Below are 23749 nucleotides of genomic sequence, written 5' to 3'. Positions count from 1 at the left end.
ACACAGGAGGCCCTGAAGAAAATAATTTCCCTCAGGGCCTATGTCATCTTTGGGGATGCTGTGTGGAGGGTCTTATTGTGGAGAGGAAGGAGTGAACATGGGTCTTGAAGAGTCCCATGTTGTAGGAGGGAGGAAACACAGAGGCCGGCAGTTCGTTCCACAGCCGAGCTGTTGAACTTAAGAACGAATCGTAGAAGCGACCCGTTCTCATGTGACAAATGTCAACTGTGTACAAATGTTGGGCGCGCGTTTGGCGTGTATCCCGACTACGCACCGGTGCCGAAGGGATCAATGACGCTAGTTCCTCAGAGCATCTTCCATTGTAATACCGATAGAACAAGGACAGCATACTTACCTGACGCCTGTGCTCTAAAGATTGCAGTCCGTTTGTTAAGATCGGGGAATCTATCAAACGGACCGCCCGTTTCTGCACAGAGTCAAGGGTTTTTTTCAGGTATTTAGGGGCTCCGGACCAGAGATGGCTGCCAAATTCGACAGTAGGGCGCACTTGCGATTTGTAAAGGGTCAGCAGTTGTGTACTATTAAAGTATCTGCGGGCCCTGTACAGTACGCCCAGCTTCTGAGAGGCCAACTTTATTCTGGCTTCGATGGAGCCCCCGTACCTGAGCTGGTCACTTATAGTTACACCAAGCATATCAATGGAAGGCCTGTTCGGAAGATTGCTTCCGTTGAATGAGACTAAATTATCATTTGGATCCCTTTTAGACGTAATCAGACAGGATTGGGTCTTTGAAACATTAAATTCGACGAGATTATTTTTACTCCAGGAGAAAATACTCTCGAGATAACCGTCCATTCTCTGCTTCAAAGCCCTCCGAGCCGTTGGAGTTTGTGTGCCTTTTGGGGGCTTGTCAAACAAAAAGCTATCATGTACTGTACTGTCATCCGCGTAACAATGAATCGGTGCACATGTCAAAAGGTCATTGATGTGCAACAAAAACAAAGTTGGAGACAGAACCGATCCCTGTGGGACGCCAGCATTTATGGAGTGCGAGGAAGAGGTGAAACCGTCAGCAACCGCCTGAATCGACCTATCCCTTAAAAAGTCAGCAATCCACGTACACAGGGATGCGGGAAGTCCGTAAGAATGCAATTTGTTGACAAGTTCTCGGTGCCAGACCCGGTCAAAGGCCTTGGATATGTCTAGTGCGACCGTTTGGGTCTCACCGTGACGTTCCAGGCACCGCCCCCAAACATGCGTCACATACGCGAGAAGATCACCGCGCGAGCGGTTCCGCCGGAATCCGTATTGACGGTCGTTGATAATTTTGTTCTTCTCGAGGTATGTGAGCAGTTTGTCGTTGATCACACGTTCCATCACTTTGGACAGAACTGATGTGATCGCTATGGGGCGGTATTTGGCCGGGTTGGAGCGGTCACCTTTCTTGGGAATAGGGTGAATGACCGCTTTTTTCCAACCAGAGGGCACAGTGCCACACTTCAGGGACATTTTGAAGAGCTTTGTCAAAACTGGAACTATTTTCGCAGCACACCTCTGCAATACCAGGGCAGGTATTCCATCAGGTCCACTAGCTTTGTTAAAATCGAGCCCCCGTATAACGTGGAGTACATCCCGATGCTGGATCCTCAGCTTTTTCATATAGAAGCCGCAGTGAGGAACCGACGGCGGAACAGCACCTCCGTCATCGAGGGTCGAGTTTTCCGCAAACATTTTCCCTAATAAGTTAGCCTTTTCGGTGGTGGTGTTTGCTAGTGAGCCGTCACGTCTGGTAAGAGGTGGCAAACTGGGTTTGCAAAAATTCCGACCTATTGAGCCCGCAAGCGATCAGAATGCTCTGCTGCCATGCGAGCAGGCAGCCAGCTTTTTGTTGATCTGCAGGTCGTGTTCGAATTTTGACCTATTAATGATTCTCTTGCATTCCTTTGCCGATTTGTTGTATGCTGATCTGCTTTCGGGCGTTCGAGATGTGTTGTAGGCTCGGTAAGCCGCGTTTTTTCGTCGAACTGCTTCGGAGCATTGTCGACTGAACCACGGCTTTGAACCCACACCAGTTTCTTTAGTAGTCGATTGTATGAAGCCATCCATCGCCGATTTCTTTTACTTCTTTTTTTACTCGTTCCTCCTTTTCTTTTACATGCGTAGTGTTAATATTAGAACTCCCTTAGTATAGAAATAACAAATAGTTAATATTTATTTGCAAAAGGGTATGTGGGATATCTATTTATTATTTTTTTTCGATTTTCTTAATTTACTGACGTTAGAAATGTCAGAAGTTATAAAATAGGATATCAGATGATCAAATAGGATATTTCCTTGAACACCTCTTTGGGGTGAATAGCTTTAAAAAAAGTATTGACCAATTTTAATTTTGCGGTATGGTATCATTAAAATATTTTTCGAATTTTCTTCCATTTTCTTCTATGACCATAGTTTTTGACATCACGGACGAGTGGTTCATTTATGTCACGGACGTCACCCCGATTTTCTTACTATTTTGATTTATATCGTTCATTTTAAATTAATATTCCTGTGTTCTGAGTATCTAATAATGTATACTACATCGCAATTGAAAATGGGTCACGAAGTATTGATCGTTATTTCATTGTTCTGTTGTGTAAATTCTATAACCCAGGCATTTGGCGAAGTGCTGGTGTTCGAAGAACCCCGTGTCGAAAACGATGTTTGCCAGCAGATTTGCGGCAACAAACAACTAAATTTGGACGATGTAAGGCGATGTCATTTTAATTATTTCATTTTAAAACTTTAGATTTATTTATTGAATCTATTTGATTGTCCATTTATTGATTTTAACGTCAATAATTCGAGTGCGATTACATATAGTACTTAAATGTATAAGCAAAATAGTTTGGTAAACTTGTCGAATTCCGCTTCTTGCAAAGGCTCTTTAAAAAAACAACACTTGATTTCAACTTAAATATCGCCTGGAGACAACTATTTAGGTTGGGGGTTTAAATAAACATGCACAAAATAGGTTTTTAGGGTCTAGTTTAGGTTATTTTATTTTAATAATTTGTGCGGATTTCCTAACCTTCAAACCTAACTGAGAAAAAAAAGGAACTTTAATACATCTTCTACCATCTCCCACCTCGTAAACAGTTATTTCTTGTAGTAATTAAGTTGAAACCAATAGCTGTTTATATTTTTTTTGCGTATTAAGCTTGCAGCGGAATTCGACAATCTTAATAAATGGTTTTTATACAATAGAAACCCAGAACATGGGCTCTCAAATCTTGTCGAACCGCCACCGACTTTTGAGAACAATAAACCTACATGGATTAAACATTGCGGGAAGGGAATATTATTTACAACCGCAGTGCTTTTAGGCACAGATTATGGAAATTACTTTTTGTTTCAACAAATGACGGCAAAGGCATGGTTAAGGGAAAATTTGAACTTTGTTTGAATAATAAAATAAACAAATTGCATCTTTACTATCTCTCCTGACGTAAATAGTTGGTTCTTGGGTAAATTCTTACTTATATACTACTACCGTTTCCAAAATGGTGCGTCAGGTAGCAGATTTTGTACTATGTAATATGTTCAAAATTAATATTAAATAGTACTATTTTCCATAATCATTAATAAATAATGTTAATGTTTATTGTCAGTTGAATGAAGGTTTATTTTTTTAAATTTAGTATTAAAAACGGTAGTTGTATTTAAAAAATTTCCGGTTCTTGTAGTAATTAAGTTAAAACGAAATGTAATTTTCATAATCTGTTCATATTAAAAGTTTGGTGATGAAATAGCTGTCGAATTGCATTATTTTCGGTTCCTGAAATAGTTGTTTCTCATTGTTATCTAAATTCAAATAAAATGTGCCTACCAAATAAATAAAAACCATGTCGGATTATAGTATAATACGGAACACTGCATGAGATGACCTACTGCTATTAGATTTTCCTTCTTATACTTACGTGTTGATTTATTCACTATCTCGCTTTCTCGAATGGCGCTGAAAATCTTCAGGAAGCAATCGAAATAATTGTATTTATCATTATAAAAAAATAAGGTTATTCCTTGGCTTTTCTAGTGCAAACACTTTTTCATCACCCGAGAGGTCATTTTGGCACTTTTACGCAATTATGACTTAAACTACGAAATTGAAAGCTTGACAATCAGTGTTTCTTTTGCTTGCCACTTTGAGAGCTCTGCAATGGGTCTGTCTATATGTATTGTGACGTCATTGTCATAAAAATTCAAACAAATAAATCGATCTGTTCTTTTATCTATATCAACATTTTATCTTGAATTGGATTTTCAATTCTGGAGAAAACCTTTGCTGATAAATTTTCGTTTCAAATGTTTTCTTTCAATCATTCAAATTTGTAAAGATTGTGAAAGTGTCAGCTTTAACTCATTATCGATATAACGAAAACATATTTGTTGAAAATGTTGTTAGGATTGGGAGACAAATCCCGTCTTTTTTAGCCAATGACAAATACTAAACATTTCATCAACATTGTCGCCTCAGAGTGCTGACTATTGACGAACATCTTATGTATATTTATATACCACAGGTTGTGAATTCGGATCTGGAATATTTGTAACAAAGTTTCTATATTATGTTATGTTTTTCAATATAACCAATCAATGTTTCCCTACTTTCCTATAAATAGGTACATACTAGGTACTATGATGAATATTAAAATGCGCAATAAAGATGTAAATGGATATTTTTAAAATTGTGTTATTTAATGATAACTTACCTTTAGGAATCCACACAACAATGTGAGACAGGTTGCAGATTTTTCAACATTGCCATGAACACTAACTGGTCTGCTAAAGGTGTAGATTTGAATGTGACCAAGGATCAGTGTGACAAGTGAATTGTGTTATTTAATGATAACTTACCTTTAGGAATCCACAGAACAATGTGAGACAGGTTGCAGATTTTTCAACATTGCCATGAACACTAACTGGTCTGCTAAAGGTGTAGATTTGAATGTGACCAAGGATCAGTGTGACAAGTGTAAAATTGTGTTATTTAATGATAACTTACCTTTAGGAATCCACAGAACAATGTGAGACAGGTTGCAGATTTTTCAACATTGCCATGAACACTAACTGGTCTGCTAAAGGTGTAGATTTGAATGTGACCAAGGATCAGTGTGACAAGTGTAAAATTGTGTTATTTAATGATAACTTACCTTTAGGAATCCACACAACAATGTGAGACAGGTTGCAGATTTTTCAACATTGCCATGAACACTAACTGGTCTGCTAAAGGTGTAGATTTGAATGTGACCAAGGATCAGTGTGACAAGTGTAAGGTTCACATATTATCTGTATTTGAGCTTTTGTACTTAGGTTCACATACTTTTGTAACATTTGTGTCGTAGATACGTCACTTTCTTACTGCAGGTTGGCATTGTATATTTGAATTTTCTTCTCGTAGTTTCACGTAAAATATTTAAGAATTATAGATTTGCATACTATATATTAGAGTTTTCTTATCATTGATTCCCATTGGTTATTAGAGCTTTTGTTATCATACATGCATTTGGTCTTCATAATTGTAGATAATTATAATTTTCTGTTCAAATTAATGTTTTTTAATATTGTGAAATATATTTTTTCTGTTTGCTTTTGTAGTTGCTTGATAATGGCGGGTTATAATGTACAGTAGTAATAATAATAAATATAATATAAACATAAATACATTATAATAAATAAACAACAAGCAATTAAACAAATTAACATATCCCATCTGAAGTTATGAAGATTGAAACGACCACAGCAACTAAAATAATTATTTTTCTAAATTTGTTAACTTAGTAAAAGTGGCATTCCTTTTTGTTTATGTATTTTATATATACATATTTATTAAAAAATATATATATATAAATTAGCCAATAAAGTAATCAATATCTGAAGATAATAATGTAAGTGTTATTGTATATATTTGCATACTTTACCCAAGCACGCTGGTTTAGTGATGGGCGTAATGGAAATATGTATTAAATGACACTAGACTAAATTCTAATCCATTCTCTGTAACACAAACTACGTTAGATTAAGAGGTGCACCGTATAATATCTGAGATGTTATTACTTTAAAACTCATTGTATTTTTCAGCTTGTTTTGAAGCCTACTCTTGGCAAAATGACGCAAACTGCATCATGGGATGCTCTGAGATGATGCAGCTGCAGAAAGATGCCTGGCTCTACTATATTGAACAGCATAGTATGTCATTGTACATTTGAAAATGTTTTACAAGATTATACCCATCTCTATTGGTGTGCTGTTAATTACAGGTGATAAGATCCATGTGGAAGTCAGTCTCCTTTCTGATCCGACTCTCGACGAGCTGAACTTTGGGGAGAAAGGGGTCTATAAGATACCACTGACTTATCTCCGCTCTATGCCTATTCAACCTGAGGTAATTGTATTCTTTAAATCGTTGCTTTCTTTTTTTGGTGTATTTTTTTCAATATTGTTGTTTTACTTGATTCCATTTTTTTTCAGTTGACAGAAATAGTTGATGAAAAATCATGGACTCCGTGCACCCACACAAACGATATTCCTCGCTGGGTGGTGGGCCTCATCGCAGCAGTGCTCATCGTCATCACAGTCTACGTATCCTACCTGCTCCCCTCCCGCCCTGACAGCTCCCTGCTCATGGAACCTTCCCAACTGGAGAACGGCTTCGGAGATGCAGACCGGTGCAACCATGAGATGATGAAGCTGCTCTCGGGAATGTACGTGAAGAAGCCCCGCACCAAGAAGGCAGAAGGCACCAGCGGACTGGAGGCGGAAGACAAGCTGGTCACGGTGAACGAGTTTTTCATTGAAGACTTCCACGCCAATGTGGTGCCTCCGCCCAAGTACTCTCTGTATGCTGATTGTGAAGACGTTTAGGATTCCTTTTTCTTTGATGTTAAACTAACCATTGCATTAGGTATGTTGCAATTGCCGCCGATGCTAAAATAGGTTTCTCGTAAAGGTTGTTTCATTATACACCTATTTAGGATAAATATATCTTTGTCATTCCAGCTTATGCATATTATTATATTCACCGTGCTTCTTACGGTGAACAATCATAGGCTTATTTCATGTTTTGTGAACTCTATATTAAGTGTATGCATTTTTATATAATTAGGAAAATTTATTTATAACTTTTACGTGGTACCCAACGTCTTCTTGTTATTATTTTCATAATGTATAATATGCCTTAATGTCGGGTGTCGAGGCAAAACCTGTCAAGTCAGTCAAATACACTTTTCGGATAGTCGCATCCAATATTTAGCATTTTTGAAAAGTAGTTATGTGAATGAATTTATACAAAAATGATTATGATACAATATTTTATTGACGTGTGTAATAATGCACTTGCCAAGATTAAACAGCTGGGTAATCCTATTGTGCATCTTATAGAATCCAAAATATGTTATGTACAAATTAATTAATACCTGACAAACACCTTGTATAACCTCTTTATACAACGGATAATGGAATTGGTCCCAGGGTAAGGGATTCAAGTTTCTCCCGGGAAGCCCTGAGAGTGGCGACATGTGGTCAATACCAATTAGTACCTTTATCGGGTTAAAACTCTTATACAGGGTAAAGTGCACTAACTTTGGGAGATGATTCTACATGATGGTAGCCAACCTTTTTTTCCATACATCAAGACATACCGACTAAAAATCCTTAGGGTGAGGTACAAACTTACCCGATAAATTCACTGTGAGCTTGCCCAAAATGAGTGTGGCAACGCTGTAAATGGCCCGTATCCATTGAAACCGCATGTAAACAATAACAAACAGAGTTTGACGTTTCCAATTATGCTACAATATCATACGTTTTAAACCCAATTCAGAAAGAGAAATGCACTAAAATGAACAAAATGTAGTTACACTTTTAATGACAAAATTATTTAATTATTAATCACTTAACTAACGTCATTGCTTTTGACTAATTTAACAAATTTTCAAAATGTCCAATTTACATCATGTAACCCGTAAGCCTAATGAATGTTTGCCTGTTCTTCGTGGGTGAAGCCAGGCATTAGCACAGTAATTAAAATTACACACATATAAAAACAGTAAGTCTCTGGAGAAAACACAAACTGAATAAAGATGTTCTTTTTTAATTTATTAACAGAATGATAACAAATAATACATATTGATAGAAATAAGATCAGTAAGTTTACAGCAGACAGAGGGTTAACATTAAGAAAATCACTAAGTATATATACCAACTGTCCAATAACAGTGTACAACAGTATGTTATTTCAAATGATCTGCATAAGGGTAAACGTATAATATGTATATGTTTCATGCTATTAATTTATACCACCCTAATTGAGAATATCTCGTGTTTGGGGAGGGAGTTTCGTCTTGAGTTCTATACATTAAATAATTTTGGGAATACTACCATTTATATTAACATTCAAATTATGAACATGTGTGTACAGAATAACAGATTCCTATACACTAATTATGAACATGTGTGTACAGAGTAACAGATTCCTATACACTAATTATGAACATGTGTGTACAGAATAACAGATTCCTATACACTAATTATGAACATGTGTGTACAGAATAACAGATTCCTATACACTAATTATGAACATGTGTGTACAGAATAACAGATTCCTATACACTAATTATGAACATGTGTGTACAGAATAACAGATTCCTATACACTAATTATTGCAAAATAAAATTTATAGAAAATAATTTTAAAGAAAGTTAAAATAAAATTTCTTTGTGCATATGTATTCAAATCTTAATAAATGCACACTACATTAACAAGTTTTGATTAAAACAGTCAAGTTTTTAAAGTTAAACAATGCTAGATACATTCAATTATCAGATCCTATGCGAATAAAATTTAATGTTACTGAAAATTTGAGTAAAGACTGACAGCGGTTGGACGCGGGACATTAGATTTAGCAACAACGTAAAATAATAATGCCAGTCCCACACAGTGGACCAATTTAACGTTTTTATATGAAAAGTACCCTTAGAAGTTGTAACCATCATGTAGAATCACCTCCCAAAGTTAGTCAACTTTACAACCTAATTCAATCATCTCAACTGACTGAGGCGGAATCATATTTTAATAATATATTACGTATATTCTACGCCCCCTTTTTACGTTAAGTTTATACCAAAAATTTATTATTGGTAGTTTATTCAATTGTTGTGAAATTTTTATCTTTCTAAAAATTAATCATTATAATAAGTAATTACTTACTGTCGTAACTTTACCCTTTGGATGCCGAATATCAAATTGTTCATAGTTCGGATAATATGTGCTAACAATTAAGAATGATCATTGCTATTTAATTTGTGATAATTTATCGCTGCCCCACTATACAAATCAGTCACTTTCAAGTGTTTTGGAAACGATGTAATGGTTTATTTTTCCAATACACAAAAGAAGTCATGGATTATTGTTTCCAAAAAAATAATCATTTAGTTATTATTTCTATAAAAATATTAAAAGTTTATAATTTCTGCAAACAACAATGATAACTTTTGGGGATACAAAAGATAATATTTAAGTGGCGTGCCACCTCTTCCCCTTCTTCTTTTTCTCTTGTTCTGTGTTACTGTTTACTGTACAAAAGCAGCATTTCTGGCATATGTAATCATATAAAGGTCGGTATCAAGAGGGTTAAAAGTAAAAAAATTATGACAATTAAAAATATTCTTCCATCTTACTTTGCAATAATGATAGATTTGTCCCTTTAAACTTATGCTTATAAATAATTTGTACTTATATTTAAATTATCAATGGGAAACTTCCAATGTTGGATTAAACCAGAAAATTTAAACTTGTTTGGAGAACAAAAACTTTAATTGTGATAAAAATGGTTCGTGAATTTTGATTGAAAATCCCAATTTCTTTCAATTTAACCACTTCTTGTCGTACGTCGTACTGTCTCTTACCGTTTGTAATAGTTGACAGCCTCTGCGGTTGAGTGGTTATGATCCTTGGCTACCAATCCGGAGGTTGCAGGTTCAAATCCCGGCATATATAGTTTATTTGTGGCATGTTCCAAAGTAATGGGCGAGAGCAGTTGGGACACTTGTGCGATTCTCATTTTGGTATTATAGTAATTACAACATGTTTGTTTGATTTTAAGTTTATATTTCAGCTTACGTCTAGTCACATGATATTATTTAAATTTACATTTCCAATTTAATGTTAGCATTACCTATCAGAAAGTAGGTTACATTTTTGATGTAACATTGTTTATGTATCTTTATTGATCTGAATAAAAAGTTGCAATTAAGACATTGGTATATGTTCCTCAAACCCAGCACATGGTAAAGTCATCCTTGCGGGTCTGCAGCTTGACAACGTGGCGATACATCTTGAGAGCCGGGCCCAGTGGCAGCCCGAAGTTGTGGATCACGTCATTTCTGCGCATCATTAGCAGAGCAAGGCCATCGATTTCCTAAACAACAAATAAATTGTTTTAAAACCTAATTATAATGACTAGCAGTAGGCCCTGCGGGTGGCACTTGGTTGGGCTTCGCCCAGTTTAAGTGATACTAACAACAATTACATTTAATAGGTAGATATTAGGCCATTCGGAGAGAGGGTGAGTATATATTGTTAAAACATGGAACAGGAAGGAGTTATTGAATAATAACATGCTCAATTTAGGCAAAATAAGAATTGACAGTTATCGATATTGATTAGAAGGTAATTGTGCGATGAGATTAACAGTCGGTTTAATTAAAATGTGTTAATTTTACTCCAACTGATGGTAATTCTTTACCTACAACTGTTAATGTATCTAATAAAGTTTATAGTTAGATTATTTAAACACCTTCATCAGGAGAGTAAAAATCTATGTATAAAGGTAGATTATTACAAATAGCGTCCTTGAGGTGACATCTCACAAAAGCGGCCAATAAATATAATGTTTACATTTGATTGTGTACATATGCATTGATATACAACGGAAATAGATAAAATAATGTTATCTGACTAAACTTTATTTTATTAAAAAACAAATAACTTTCTTAACATCAGTTTATTATACACTAATACATGTTTATTTATACACCGAAGTCAAAAATTGAATACAGATTAAAATTGGAAAGAAGAAGTGGAAGGAGAGGGGGTATAAGAGTAGACTGTGTTCTGTCAACATTTTTATTTGCTACCGCACTTTTTCTGAAATGAATGGCGGTGGTGGATACATATCGAAATGCAAGAAAAATGGTTAAAACAACTTTGCAGAACTAAACGAATCCCATACCAACTTCGAAAAGCGCGCGGGAAACGATTTTTTTTTTTTTTTGTATAAGGCAATTCACCAGGATGCAATGAGATTTTGACAGTTTTGCCGATCTCTATTTTGACGTATGGCGTGTAGTATGTACTTTCGGTGAGACTCAAGAATAACAAACTATTATATTACTACAATTACGAACTGCCGGCCTCTGTGTTTCCTCCCTCCTACAACATGGGACTCTTCAAGACCCATGTTCACTCCTTCCTCTCCACAATAAGACCCCCCGACACAGCATCCCCAAAGATGACATAGGCCCTGAGGGAAATTATTTTCTTCAGGGCCTCCTGTGTGGAGTTAATATAAAAAAAAAATATAAAAAAACTATCAGTGTATGTACTTTCGGCGGAAATTGCGAGCGATCGAGACTGGGGAATAGATACCCTGGGCTCTAAATGGAAATAGTGAATCTGAGTTTGCAAATCATCTTTTGAATAATGATCACACTTTCGATAAATATTCAGGTCTTAAAATACTTCACTCAGAATATAAAGCATCGCAAATAAATAATTTTGAAATTTTAGAAATTAGAAAACATGTCAATATAAAATCAGATATAATTAATAAGCAAAAAAAAAATTATAAACCCAATTTGAAATATTTTCCCACTCAGCTGGTCTTTCCCGTCTAACGATATTACAATTCTTAATTCTGATAAACTCCGCCCACTCTTACCCCTTCCCCTCCTTCCACTTCTTCTTTCCAATTGTAATCTATATTATTTAATTTTTGACTTCAGTGTATACTCCTGATGAGGTGAATTTAGTTCATGAAACATGTAGAGGTTGTATATAATAAAGTGATGTAAACAAAGTTATTTGTGTTTTGATAAAATAAATAATGCCATCACAAAGTGATAAGCTTCCAGAAGAAATCTTCTTATTAAACGCTTGTTAATGGTCAAGTAATTTTGCATAACTTTGTGTACTGCATATTTAATTATTCGCGGCAGTCATTTGGTTCGTTCTTTATACCACCAGAGGTGTGCTCTGTCGGCCATCTCCGACGTGCGTATTGGCCATATTTAAACCGAAATGAACCTTACGGTTGGTTAAAATTGAGAGCCAGAGTGGTATTTTTTGCCTGCAGACCCCCTATGCGGAATTTACCCGAAACACACAATTTGAATTTGACCAATCAGAGGGCCTACACCGTCCAGATCAGTGATACTCAACCTTTTTCTTCTGCGGGCCACATTCATATGTTTGTAAAGCTACGCGGGCCGCTACTGGTCAGTGTTGCCAAAACGGTGTGAGCTTGATTCCCCATTTTATTATTCGAAATCCATGGGGGGGGGGGGGGTTAGAGAATTTCTGTAAAACATAATAATTCCCCACAAAATATAATTGAAATCCGTGAGGGGGGGGTTGTTAGAGAATTTCTGTAAAATAATAATTCGCCACGATAAAAGTTCAAAATGAGTGCTCCCCACAAAATATTTAAAATCCATGGGGGGGGGGTTGTTACAGAACTTCTATGAAAAAAAAATTCCGCACAGCCAAAAACATCATGTGTAATTCCCCACAACAATTTTTCGAGATCCATGGAGGGGGGGGGGGGGTAGCTACGGAATTCCATTGTCGAAAATTTCTAGCCGCAACAAATTTTCCTTGGTAGTAACACTGATAACCATTTAGCTTTGGAACTGTCAAAAATTTATGTATTGCCACGAGCAAAATTATTTGCGCGCATATTTGTCTGTCAAATATTTGTTTTTTAGATATCTAGCGTGTGCAGTAATATTATATAGATAGTATATTATACTTATACTATCCTCTTCGGGTTTCAATGTCTGTACATCAAAGTCGCAATTAATCTCAAATTAACGTGATATAGAATGCCAGATTTTGTAAATTTTCCTGATATTAAATGTATTGAGGGCCGCACAAAATAGCTCGGCGGGCCGCATGCGGCCCGCGGGCCGCAGGTTGAGTATGACTGGTCCAGATGATCGCGTAATAATACTATCAGATTTGATTATACATAATATTATTTTTTAGTAATGACGAGCAAGTCATTTTTATGAAAATGCAATGTTTGTAATAAGTGAACCTGCATGAGCAACACAAATGAGTTATTTGTTCATGTTACATATATATATTATATATAGCCAGTACATAATAAGATTTTCACACTGAAAATACACATGGCAAAGTTGATATTCACCAAATCACAAGCAAGTATGTATGCACTTACCTTTTCTTTGAAAACATGAGCTTCATCAGGGAAGTAGGAAGAAAAATACTGGTAGACGTCGTTGGTATTCCAATCTTCGGCATTAGGAATAGAAGCATCCACAGAATCATCACAGTTATTATCATTGGGATGTTTCTGGAAAGTGAGACTGCTATGGAACTTCTGCAATTCGTGATCATTCATGTAAATAGATTTAGGACTTATCGCAGCTTTCCGTTGGGCATGCACTTTGGCCTTTCTAGGTTCCACTTGTGCCGGGGGTGCCCTCGTCTCCGCTTGGTTCCTTTCCCCCTGCTTCCAGTCTAGTAATACATTTCTCACCGGGGAGACCAGTTTTCTGGAAATTTTCCAATCCGCATTATCCAGTGACACGGGACTGTAAGACTGCTCATCCTTTTCAGCAATTATCAGTTTACATTCGTTTCTATCATCACTGTCCACGCTTTTGATTGAGGACTTGTCCCTTCTCTTGTCATTGCTGCTCTTATTGCTTTTTCTGGAGTCAGATCTATCTGAGTACTTGGAGCTGTGGTCTGAGCCTGGGGTCTTCTCTATGTAATTTGGGTCCAGGTTGTGTCCACTGCTCTTGGTGTCCTGGCAGTTCCTACACTCCCACTGGTCCCAGGCCTTGAGGCGTTCAGGAATAGAAGGTGCATGGCAAAGTGCGTGGTATGCATCAGCGCAGACGCTGCAAACTGTTAATGTACCCTGAAATTATATTTCCATTTGAATAGTTGAACATAAATGGCCCAGCTTTGTGTGGTTCTTAATGTTAAATGAAACTGAATTGAAAGAATTTCAGTACAGTAATCTATCTATCTATCTCCGAAAGTCCTTGGCCGATTGCTTTAAAATGTTGACATAACGTTGCATTAGAATACGCATGTGTTTTTATATACCTATATTTTATAGATATTGCCATCTGTTGGACGTAAAAGCAACACGCGCTAATATTTATCTATCTGCACAGACATACTAAGCCACAGCAACGCGTGGCGGGGTATAGCTAGTTCATAAACCTTCCAGCGGGAAGCTTTTTTTGTTTTGTTTTGGACTTGTTCCATTATAGAGATGATGAGACTTACTTTCCCTCGAGTGAGAGCGAGTTTTCAGAAGAAGAAATCGAGCAACAAGCTGAAGAAAGTGCTGCCGAACAAGAAAACACTTCAGAACAGAATTTTTCATTGGAAAAAATAAATCTACACAATGGCGAAAGACACCATACCGTGTTTTGTGGATAAACGTAGTCAAAGTATCCACTGGCTTGACTCAAAAAGTTCTTGGTATTGAAAATTAACTACATGCATTCTTCCAAATTATCGATATGTCTATGATTGACGATGTTTTGAGATACACAAATATGTATATCGATCAGCTGAGAGTTGATCATCAATATTCTAGAGGTCGGGACTGTAAAAACATTGACAGGGAAGAATTTATGGTCTGCTATAAAAAATTAAAAAATCGGTATAAAAAATCTCACCACGCAAATATGAAAGAGATTTTTGCCGGGATTGAAATAGCAAGAGCTGTCATGAGTTACAAGAGATTTCTCTTCATCACCCGTTGCCTGAGATTCAATGACAAGAATATCCAACTTGATAGGAGGAAAGTTGATAAACTGGCAGCGATACGTGAGTTTATCCAAGCTTTCCTCAACAACTGCAAGCCATCATTCAATTTGAGCGGATATACTACAATCGATGAGATGCTGCATCCATTTAGAGGTCGTTGTAGCTTCATACAATATATTCCTAGCAATCCAGCAAAATACGGGGTGAAGATGGTTGCGTTATATGATGCCAAAGGGTTTTACACATCCAATCTGGAAATATATAATACGGAGTACAACCCGATAGACCATTTGCGGCCTCTAATACTCCAGATATTGTAAAGCGTCTAGTCACTCCGATAGTAAACTCAAACCGGAATTTGACCATCGATAATTGCCACACAAGTGTACCACTCACTGATTATTTGCTTACGAAAATATAACGGATTTGGGCACAATAAAAAAGAACCAAGCAGAAATCCCAAAAGAATTCTTGCCGGACAAAAGCAGAGCTGTTGGATCCACTCTTTTTGGTTTCCAAAAGGAAAAAATTATGCTTTCCTATGTACCTCGGAAAAATAAATCTGTAATATTACTCTCAACATTACATGACAACAACGAAATGGATCCTGATACTAGAAAGCCTCAGGTTATACTGGACTACAACGAAACCAAAGGCTGAATGGATACACTCGACAAAATGTGTGCCGCTTACTCGGTCTCTAGAATAACAAAGAGATGGCTGTGTGTAGTTTTCTACACTCTGAATATTGGCGACATAAATGCTCAAATTTTATACAAATTTGCCTGTCCAGGAGGGGCTCTAAAGCATCGAAAAAATTTCCTAAAAAACCTGGCATTGACCATGATGAAAGAGCATCTTATCTTCAGATCAAATGTCAAACATTTACCGCAAGATATAAGTGCTTTTCTCAAAGTAAATTATGGTCGGGAAGTTGAACCGATAACAAAAAGAACAAAAGAAAAAAGAAGACCTCCAAAACGTGGTGTTTGTCGGTAATGTGCATGAAGTGTTGCCACTGCAAATCCTTTACATGCAAGAACCATTCTGCAGTTGAGGTTGTTCGCCACAATTGTAAGGATGAGAATATTGATTCTGACTAATAGGTCATATTTAGTGTGTTGTTTCGTTTTTTTGTTTAAGAAAGTCAAATATATATTTTTTAAAGTACTACCTTACAGCAATTCCCATAACATTTTAACATTTATATAAAGAAAACACCATTTACACGGAGAAAACATAATGACGTAAAATTTACGACAAGCATCCGCTGGAAGGTTAATAAAACATAATATCATTAATGCAATTCTCTAAAAATCGTGCATACCACAAATAATATAACTTATATAGATAACTTATAAAAGGGTTACTCACAGCATCATTAGTTTCAATGCAAACAACACAGGTTTTACAGTGCGGACACTGCCAGGTATTATCTGGCCTCAGTCTTAACATTCCATCTCCCCTCAAACAAGTCGGGTGGGCTGAAACCAAATATTACTGTTAACACTTCATTTCCACTGAATTACAATAAGAAACAACAATACAGTATATGTGTGTGCGAATGAAATAGCAATACAACAGCGCGCATCTCTTGATTTAACTTTTTAAGGGACTAGTTATGGCAAGCGCCCCTATCTAAAGTACAGGGCTCTATGCAATGAATTATATCAGGTGGCCGACGGTCACCGGGTGCGCCGTGCTCCGCGGCAAGTTTGCGTACAACTCATTGATAACAAGATAAAGGAAGCGGACACAGCGCGCCCAGGCACTTGCTATAACCAGTCCCTAAGAAAAGAATAGCAATTGAAAAAATTCGAGGGATGTCACTGTTCAAAAGGCTCCAAAGTTATTGAGGAATTGGGACTAATTTGCGGTATATATCTATGTAGGTAATGTTAAAATATATAACTTTCGAATGCTCATATATCACAATTAGGTGGTGACGTAGCATGTGTTATCATTGTCACAAGACAATTAGGTAAGGTAAGGTAAACAATTACCCCCTTGTGGACCCCTCCCCCAGAAAGTTGTGTATCACTGGTTTATGACAAGCAAAAATTTATAATTGAAACCAATAACAATTCCGTAAGCTACTGTGAGATTTTAAACTGAAACAATATACACAAGATAGTCAGTCTCCTCGTGATCGTTATAACCAAGTTTGAACAGTCAAATCATTATTTTTACGAAACTGGAATTTAAATGCATTATTTTCCATCTCCGCCGACTTAAATAATTATTTTGTATAATAATTAAGTAGAAAAGAAGTGTTTTTTAATAATCTATGCATATTAATTTTTTTTTAAATCTACGGGAAAAAAAAATTCCTTGGAAATATGTATTACATAGCGCCACAACAATACTGAAAGATCGATACTATTTGATGCACTGAACAGAAATGTAAGGAAGAATGGCGGTTATTGCTGTCTTTTTCAATCAAGTTTGAACAAGCACATCAATTGAAAAATCATTTACATTACTCACATACAGGGACATTTTCGGTGTAGACATGTTTTTTTAAAGGGACATGACACCTATTCCCATCATACAAATATTTGAGTTTGTGACTGTCTTTGCACTAGAAAATATCTGTTTGAGTGATTTCTTAAATGTCCGCGGACGTGTTAATTATTTATCTTGTCAACAAGTCACACAATTTTGAAGTGAAATTACCTTTATTACTGCAGTCCCTACAGCTCACCAACATTCCGGAATTCTCTTTGACATTCTTATGCTGCCGACAGACAGAGCAAACCCCACCAGTGACCTTCTCTCTGGGCTCTAATTTAATGGAATGGCTGTCGTTAGTTTCATTGTCCTCTTCCTCGCTGGTGTCCCCGCTCTCAGACGCCTTCTGGGGATACAAGTTCTGGCTCTTGCCGGGGATAGTGGGTGAATGCTTCTTAATGGTCGACTTGTTGAGAGAACCCACAGGTCGACCGCGTTTCTTTTTTGTAGGAACATTGTTGTCCGATGGATCGAACACCTTCTTGGCTCTTTTATGCCTTTCTCCCACTCTGACGCCTGTTAGCTTCTTCACATCTGTTCTGACGAAGCCTGCCTGATTCAGTTTGTTCATTCCTGATCCTTTTTTTCTGCCAGGCTTTCCTTTGAGTCTCATGGGAGAAGAAGTGGATGATGAGTTATTTGATGAGGCAACCTAAAAGAATAATGCAATGGTTATCAAATTGGAATAGGATTGGAGGAGTAATTGAATGATGTTAGTAATTATACCTTTGTATTGGAATCTGCATTGAAGCTATAGGCCTCCATTCTGCTGTCCTGCCGTCTATCTCCAGCACCCAAAGTGAAGTTGCCGTTGGGCATCTTTACAAGTCCTCCACTTTCAATCTCCTTCTCGATGATTCCCTCCAGACTCTTCCTGCTGAGGGTGGAGTTCTCCTTGGATGCCATGGCTTTCAGCAGCTTGCTCGGAGGGACTCCTTGCTCCAGATAGTCTGGCTCCAAGAAGATGAGCTCCGCCATGGCTGTGGTCATCAGCCTCTTTTCTGTTTTCATTTTGTCTAAAACAAATACTAAATTAGCTTCCATACTCAAATGTTTAAATGAAATTATTCAGTCTACAATAAACAATAAGAACTAGACTCATGCATTTTTAATGGGTGAGCATAAGCAAGCACAAAAATTTAACAATAATTGTGATTATCCTTAAAATAGTAGAACAATATAATGCCACATATTGTTAGTAGTGATATGTCACATTATTTTATTTTACAACTCAGGTAACCGCATTATTCTATTATATTTTGAACACAATACATCAATACAAACACACAATTTGAAAACACTAATTTGTATTCAGTTACAATAATTAAGAAAGAACTCAAAACAAAACAGACTTAAATAACACGATAAACATTTCTGAACTACCTACAACCTACAAAAATACTTTTCAACAGTATGTGGTATAGGTTATTGATAGTATATTATATTAGGTATATGAATTAAATTAAAAACTAACTTTTAATTTAAAATGCTGTCACGCCACAAAGTAATTTTGCATTTATTGAAGAAGTACATAAATTGATTAAAAATCATGTTGAACATATTTTCAGTAATACATAGATACCATTAAATTCCCTGGAATAGAGATATTATTATTATACTAGGGTTTTTGGTACTAGTAAGATGAAAGTACAATGGATACCTATTAAATAATATGAAATCTTGATACAAACTATTGTTGATTCTTTTATATTGAGAGATTTGAATGTGGTTATGTCAAAATGAAAATATTATATGCATATGAATAAAACTGACATAGTAGCGTTACATGAATCGAGCTCTATCCTAGGGTATGGGTTCTAAAGCGAACTGAAAAGTATCTATGTAGGTAGAAGTTCAGAAGATTAAAAAAGAAAATGCTATAGTATTATTAAATGTTTATAACTTTACATGTTGATGTTACAGGAACTCCCGCCAACTTATAATGTCTCCAGTTTGATTGCTTGAAAGTTTGGTAGTCATTTGAGTTAACATTAATATTATTATATTGTAGGTACTTTTATATATTCATACTGTGAAAAGGTACAAGAAGACAACCCTCACTGAAAGCTAAAATCACTTTTCCAAGCAAAAATAAATCACAAAGTATGATGAAAAAACTGTAATGTTTTAATAATCACCATTTATTCATTGAAAAGGAAGAAGTTTGACCTTTAGAAGCAGTTTTGAAGGTATGTTAAACCAGAGCTCCAAAAATAAGTGATATTTTACTATTCAGTTAAATCACACATCCAATTTGTTTACCTCAGAGCAGAAGACTTTTAATGATGGTCATTGCCTTCGGCCTTTTAATGTTCTTGGGTAGATAAACATTTGTTTTGAACAAGGTTCGTAGAATGTATGTTTTTCACAGTGTTACGTTACTACAACCTGTGCTATGCAATTAATTAATGAAAGAATACATCGGCTGTCTAAAACAACATGAAACATAAATTGCCAGCATCAAGCACTCCGGTAAACCATTTACGTTTAAAATGTTTGTTAAAAATCAAGCATCTTAGCGTTTGCAACGCATGGCTTGTCCACACATTGCCAATATTTAGTAGAGTAGTTTAATGGTTACTAAAACATCTAGTAGAATTCGTAGGCACTGGCACCGTGTGGGCCAATTGCTTTAGTAGTAAGTAATTAGTAGCAGTTTGGTTTGACTGGAATAGGAGTGCCTCCACTGAGGGCGCACATATCCTATACTGTAGGTGGGGGCTACTGACCGCTTATGGACACGCATCCTTGTAGTGGCTCTATGAAAACCGGTTACACCCTTATAGTATGTGGGGGCTCTAAATGCATGTTTGGACATTACTTTAGTTACCACTGACTACTCAACTAAATACTGGCACCGTGTGAACAAACCAATAGAGGGAAATTAAATAAAATTACATAAGATAAGTATATGGATAGAATGCTTTACTATTAAGTCAAATTTCATTGTCAGAAAAAAAAACAATCAAATAAAAATATTTTTAAGATTGATATTAAATAAATAAAAGCACACATAAACATTGAATGGACAGAAAAATATTCTTATTATATTCAGTGTGAAGTTTACAGTCTTTTCAGTCGGATGAAATCTTAGTTCTGTCAAGACCAATTAGTTATGCATAATAACCTTTATTCAACAGTAATAATAAATTGATGAAACATTTTGGCAATGTATGGTAACTTATAGACTTCATAAATTTAAAGCGAATGCTCACAGAGCTATATTAACCAGCCTTACAAATAAACAATATTATATTCGATGTAAATAGGTAATTAAAATGAACAAACTTTTTTCCAGAGTTGCGCTTTTCACTTCTTTCCTTTTCCTAGCGGCGTTCCTGTAACTAACATTGCCTTTGTAGACGACTTTGAACACGGCTTGTGTGTTGATGCACCTTTTTAGTTCGGCTTTTGTTTCCTTCGTTCCGACTTTAAACCGCTTGGACATAAACGTACAAATACGGTCAATATCCGGCCTCGCTTTGCGCCCTCGTAAATGGTCTATTGTGGCCAGAATTTGTGATTTATGTTTTATTTCTGACATTTCAAAATGACAGAGAATGATCTGCAAACACGATCAATATTGTTTTTCATAATATTATATTTTCAATATTTAAATAAAATATCTTGAAGACATGACAGTTACTAATTCAAATTCAATTCAATGTTATTAAAATACATCGTGTACCTGTCATCCTGTTAATAGTTATGCATTTTGTTTTCTTGATTATATTTAATGAACGGAGGGGTGTTCTCCATCAATAATTATATTAATAGTATTATATTCCACGACAATCTTTTCCAATATACATTTATTTCTGAGACATATTTCTACTGTCCCAGACTGCAGTCGTAAAATGCATTTACGTTCTGTGCAAACTTTTCATGTGGAAAATGGAGATACATTTAAAAATTAAACATAATTATTGTAGAAGTCGACATTTTTTTTCACAGCACGGACACAATAAACGAAATAACACCTTAAACCATAAATAAACCAATCACTTGACACATAAATAAACCACTCTCTAGATCGATATCTTCGGGCTTTTTGTATGGCCCCATTTTATCACCCCCTTAACCACAGACGACCACAGATAAAACGGTCGTTTGGTCCAGATAGGTAAATATATTGTGGACCATAAAGAAATCTCAAGGCCATTTAAAAAAGTGCAAACATAGACAATATAACTGCACCCAGCTAACATCGTTCATTCACTAGCCCAAAAAAATTATATTTTAACAATAAAAATATTGGAATGCAGGAAAAGGAAAATAAAAAAAAACCCACAGCTATGCACACATAAAAATACTTTTTATTTTCAAAAAGACAATGGACAGTAATAAAAAACAGGGTCAGTACAACCGATGTATTGAGCATTGATTTATCATTGAAGTAGAAGATAATACTAATATATCTAAACAAAACATGAAACAGAACAAGACACAGAAAAATAAAAAGTAACGGTCTCAACTAGGAATCGAACCCAGGATTTCTGTCTTACTGCAACAACTTAATAGGATTTAATTTGACCTTGCACAAAAATACAAGAATATATACACAAAATACATATTCAACGTGTTGAAAGATATTCATTTTGTCAAGTAATAAAAAAAATAATTAGAGGCAGGGCCGACCCTGTGCGGGCGCAATTAGAGCAGTCCACTTCGGGCGCTGAATTTCCAAGGGTGATAATACCTAAACCAACGTAAGATTATCTTTCATATAAACCACGCTACACATACATACAAATCATCAAAATATAATTGATAACAGTGATCGCCTATCTAGGTACTACCTAGGGCCTAGGCATCTACTGGTTTTGACAAGGAGCGCTAAAATTTTACTTGTGCCATGCACCATTTGGCTCAGGGCCGACCCTGACTAGACGAACAAAAATAGTAACGCCTTTTGACTTTTACATGGTATAATTTAAATCATAATACATAAACCATAATATAAGAAATAAAAATCGTGTACATAATAAAAGCTTGAAAAGAAATATAGCTTGTAAAACAACAAAAGATATTATGAAATAGAAGTTAAGAACATGTAATTAATATTTCTATTTTGGATACTGACAATTCGTGGTGGAATCCATTATCTATAAATAGTATAAAATAAAGTGACATTCGCGTCTGTCTGTTTGTGCGCTTAGTTCTTCTTAACTATGCGACTGATTTCGTTAAGGTTTTCAGCATCATTTAGAGAATTTATTCCGGAAGGTTTAGATAAATAACACATGCATTGACACATATTGATAAAAAGCAGAGAAAAGTCGATATAAAGATTATTTTTGGCCGCTTACATTGCTAACGCTGGCGAGACCTTATGAGAATATCAAAATAATGTACTACGGAATTGTATACCTTAAAAAGGCCTACAGAAAAGTCTGTTATATATATATATATATAAATGTTATACATATCGCAGCTGCCGTCTGGTCCCCAAAATCTCCAAGTGCGTCTTCTGTTTCCTGGGAGAAAGGGCTGCCGTCGGACCAATGCAGCTCAAAATGCCCTTCGTCTTACCTAGAAAAAGACAAAATTTGAGACCAATGATTACACTATTCTAGTATTGTACACATATTTAATAAATTTCGTGGATAAAATTAATTAAAAATATTTTAAGAAAAAGGGGACATGGTGATGGATTAATTAACTGTTGAACTTTCTTGTATGGGAAAAAATAGCGTTTTATGCAGTTTCTGCAGAATTTGTAGGGAGCGAAAACAAAACTTCTTGAGCGAGTTTCACTGCAATATAAATTAGGTGTATACCTTCAGAATATTCCTTCAAATGAGGATTCCACATATATACTGTAGGTGACTTACATCTTATAAATATTAGAAGAGTAACAAATTTAAGTGTTAATTATTATTGCCACAGCACAAGAAGTTATTCAAATTCTCCTGCAAGGGTTTCATATAATTTCCACAGCTTTATCGTCAGCAAACATTATGGAAAATGCTGGTTAAATCTGAATACTTACATGATGCAATTCTGGAGAGGTTTAAATGACCTTGTTTGATGTAATCGTGACTTTGTTTAGCAATTTTAGCATCCAAATATCTATGTGGTATAGGATCACGTCGGGATACGGATAGGTTTAAAACAAATTAAATTGTACATTATTAACATTGTATCAAAGAATAAGAGGTTAGTGCCTGTATTTAACAACGGGAACGGGTCCTTCTTTCAATT

The 23749-nt window shown here is 35.8% G+C and overlaps 2 protein-coding genes across 6 annotated transcripts; one reads left to right on the top strand and one right to left on the bottom strand.

Moving 5' to 3' along the window:
• The first annotated feature begins 2328 nt into the window (after window positions 1-2328).
• On the top strand, window positions 2329-6866 carry LOC149427062 (uncharacterized). 3 transcript variants are annotated; one of them, XM_089635004.1, is made up of 5 exons: window positions 2329-2708; window positions 4720-4880; window positions 6083-6190; window positions 6262-6386; window positions 6473-6866. In XM_089635004.1, the coding sequence occupies exons 3-5, from the start codon at window positions 6127-6129 to the stop codon at window positions 6863-6865; spliced, it is 582 nt and encodes a 193-aa protein (XP_089491130.1). In that variant the 5' UTR covers window positions 2329-2708; window positions 4720-4880; window positions 6083-6126; the 3' UTR covers window position 6866. The 3 variants fall into 3 exon arrangements, with proteins under 3 accessions (XP_089491130.1, XP_089491140.1, XP_089491123.1); XM_089635014.1 differs by lacking the exon at window positions 4720-4880; XM_089634997.1 differs by lacking the exons at window positions 2329-2708; window positions 4720-4880 and adding an exon at window positions 4932-5272.
• A 25-nt stretch (window positions 6867-6891) lies between these two features.
• Window positions 6892-21608, bottom strand: Lint-O (L(3)mbt interactor in ovarian somatic cells). 3 transcript variants are annotated; one of them, XM_089634974.1, is made up of 7 exons: window positions 20834-20869; window positions 19454-19505; window positions 18272-18561; window positions 17711-18197; window positions 16409-16518; window positions 13461-14168; window positions 6892-10418 (listed from the first exon to the last, which is right to left on the bottom strand). In XM_089634974.1, exons 3-7 carry the CDS (start codon window positions 18554-18556, stop codon window positions 10272-10274), a joined length of 1737 nt encoding a protein of 578 aa, XP_089491100.1. In that variant the 5' UTR covers window positions 18557-18561; window positions 19454-19505; window positions 20834-20869; the 3' UTR covers window positions 6892-10271. The 3 variants fall into 3 exon arrangements, with proteins under 3 accessions (XP_089491100.1, XP_089491108.1, XP_089491091.1); XM_089634982.1 differs by lacking the exon at window positions 20834-20869 and adding an exon at window positions 19808-20801; XM_089634965.1 differs by lacking the exon at window positions 19454-19505 and adding an exon at window positions 21234-21608 and having other exon boundaries at window positions 6894-10418; window positions 20834-21110.
• Between the last annotated feature and the right edge of the window lie 2141 nt (window positions 21609-23749).

Source organism: Hesperophylax consimilis, chromosome 1 (assembly GCF_061612785.1).
Source record: "Hesperophylax consimilis isolate HC1 chromosome 1, BYU_Hcon_1.0, whole genome shotgun sequence".
Lineage (NCBI taxonomy): Eukaryota > Metazoa > Arthropoda > Insecta > Trichoptera > Limnephilidae > Hesperophylax > Hesperophylax consimilis.
The sequence above is the reverse complement of the archived record's forward strand: the minus strand, read 5'-3'. Positions and strand labels throughout refer to the sequence as shown.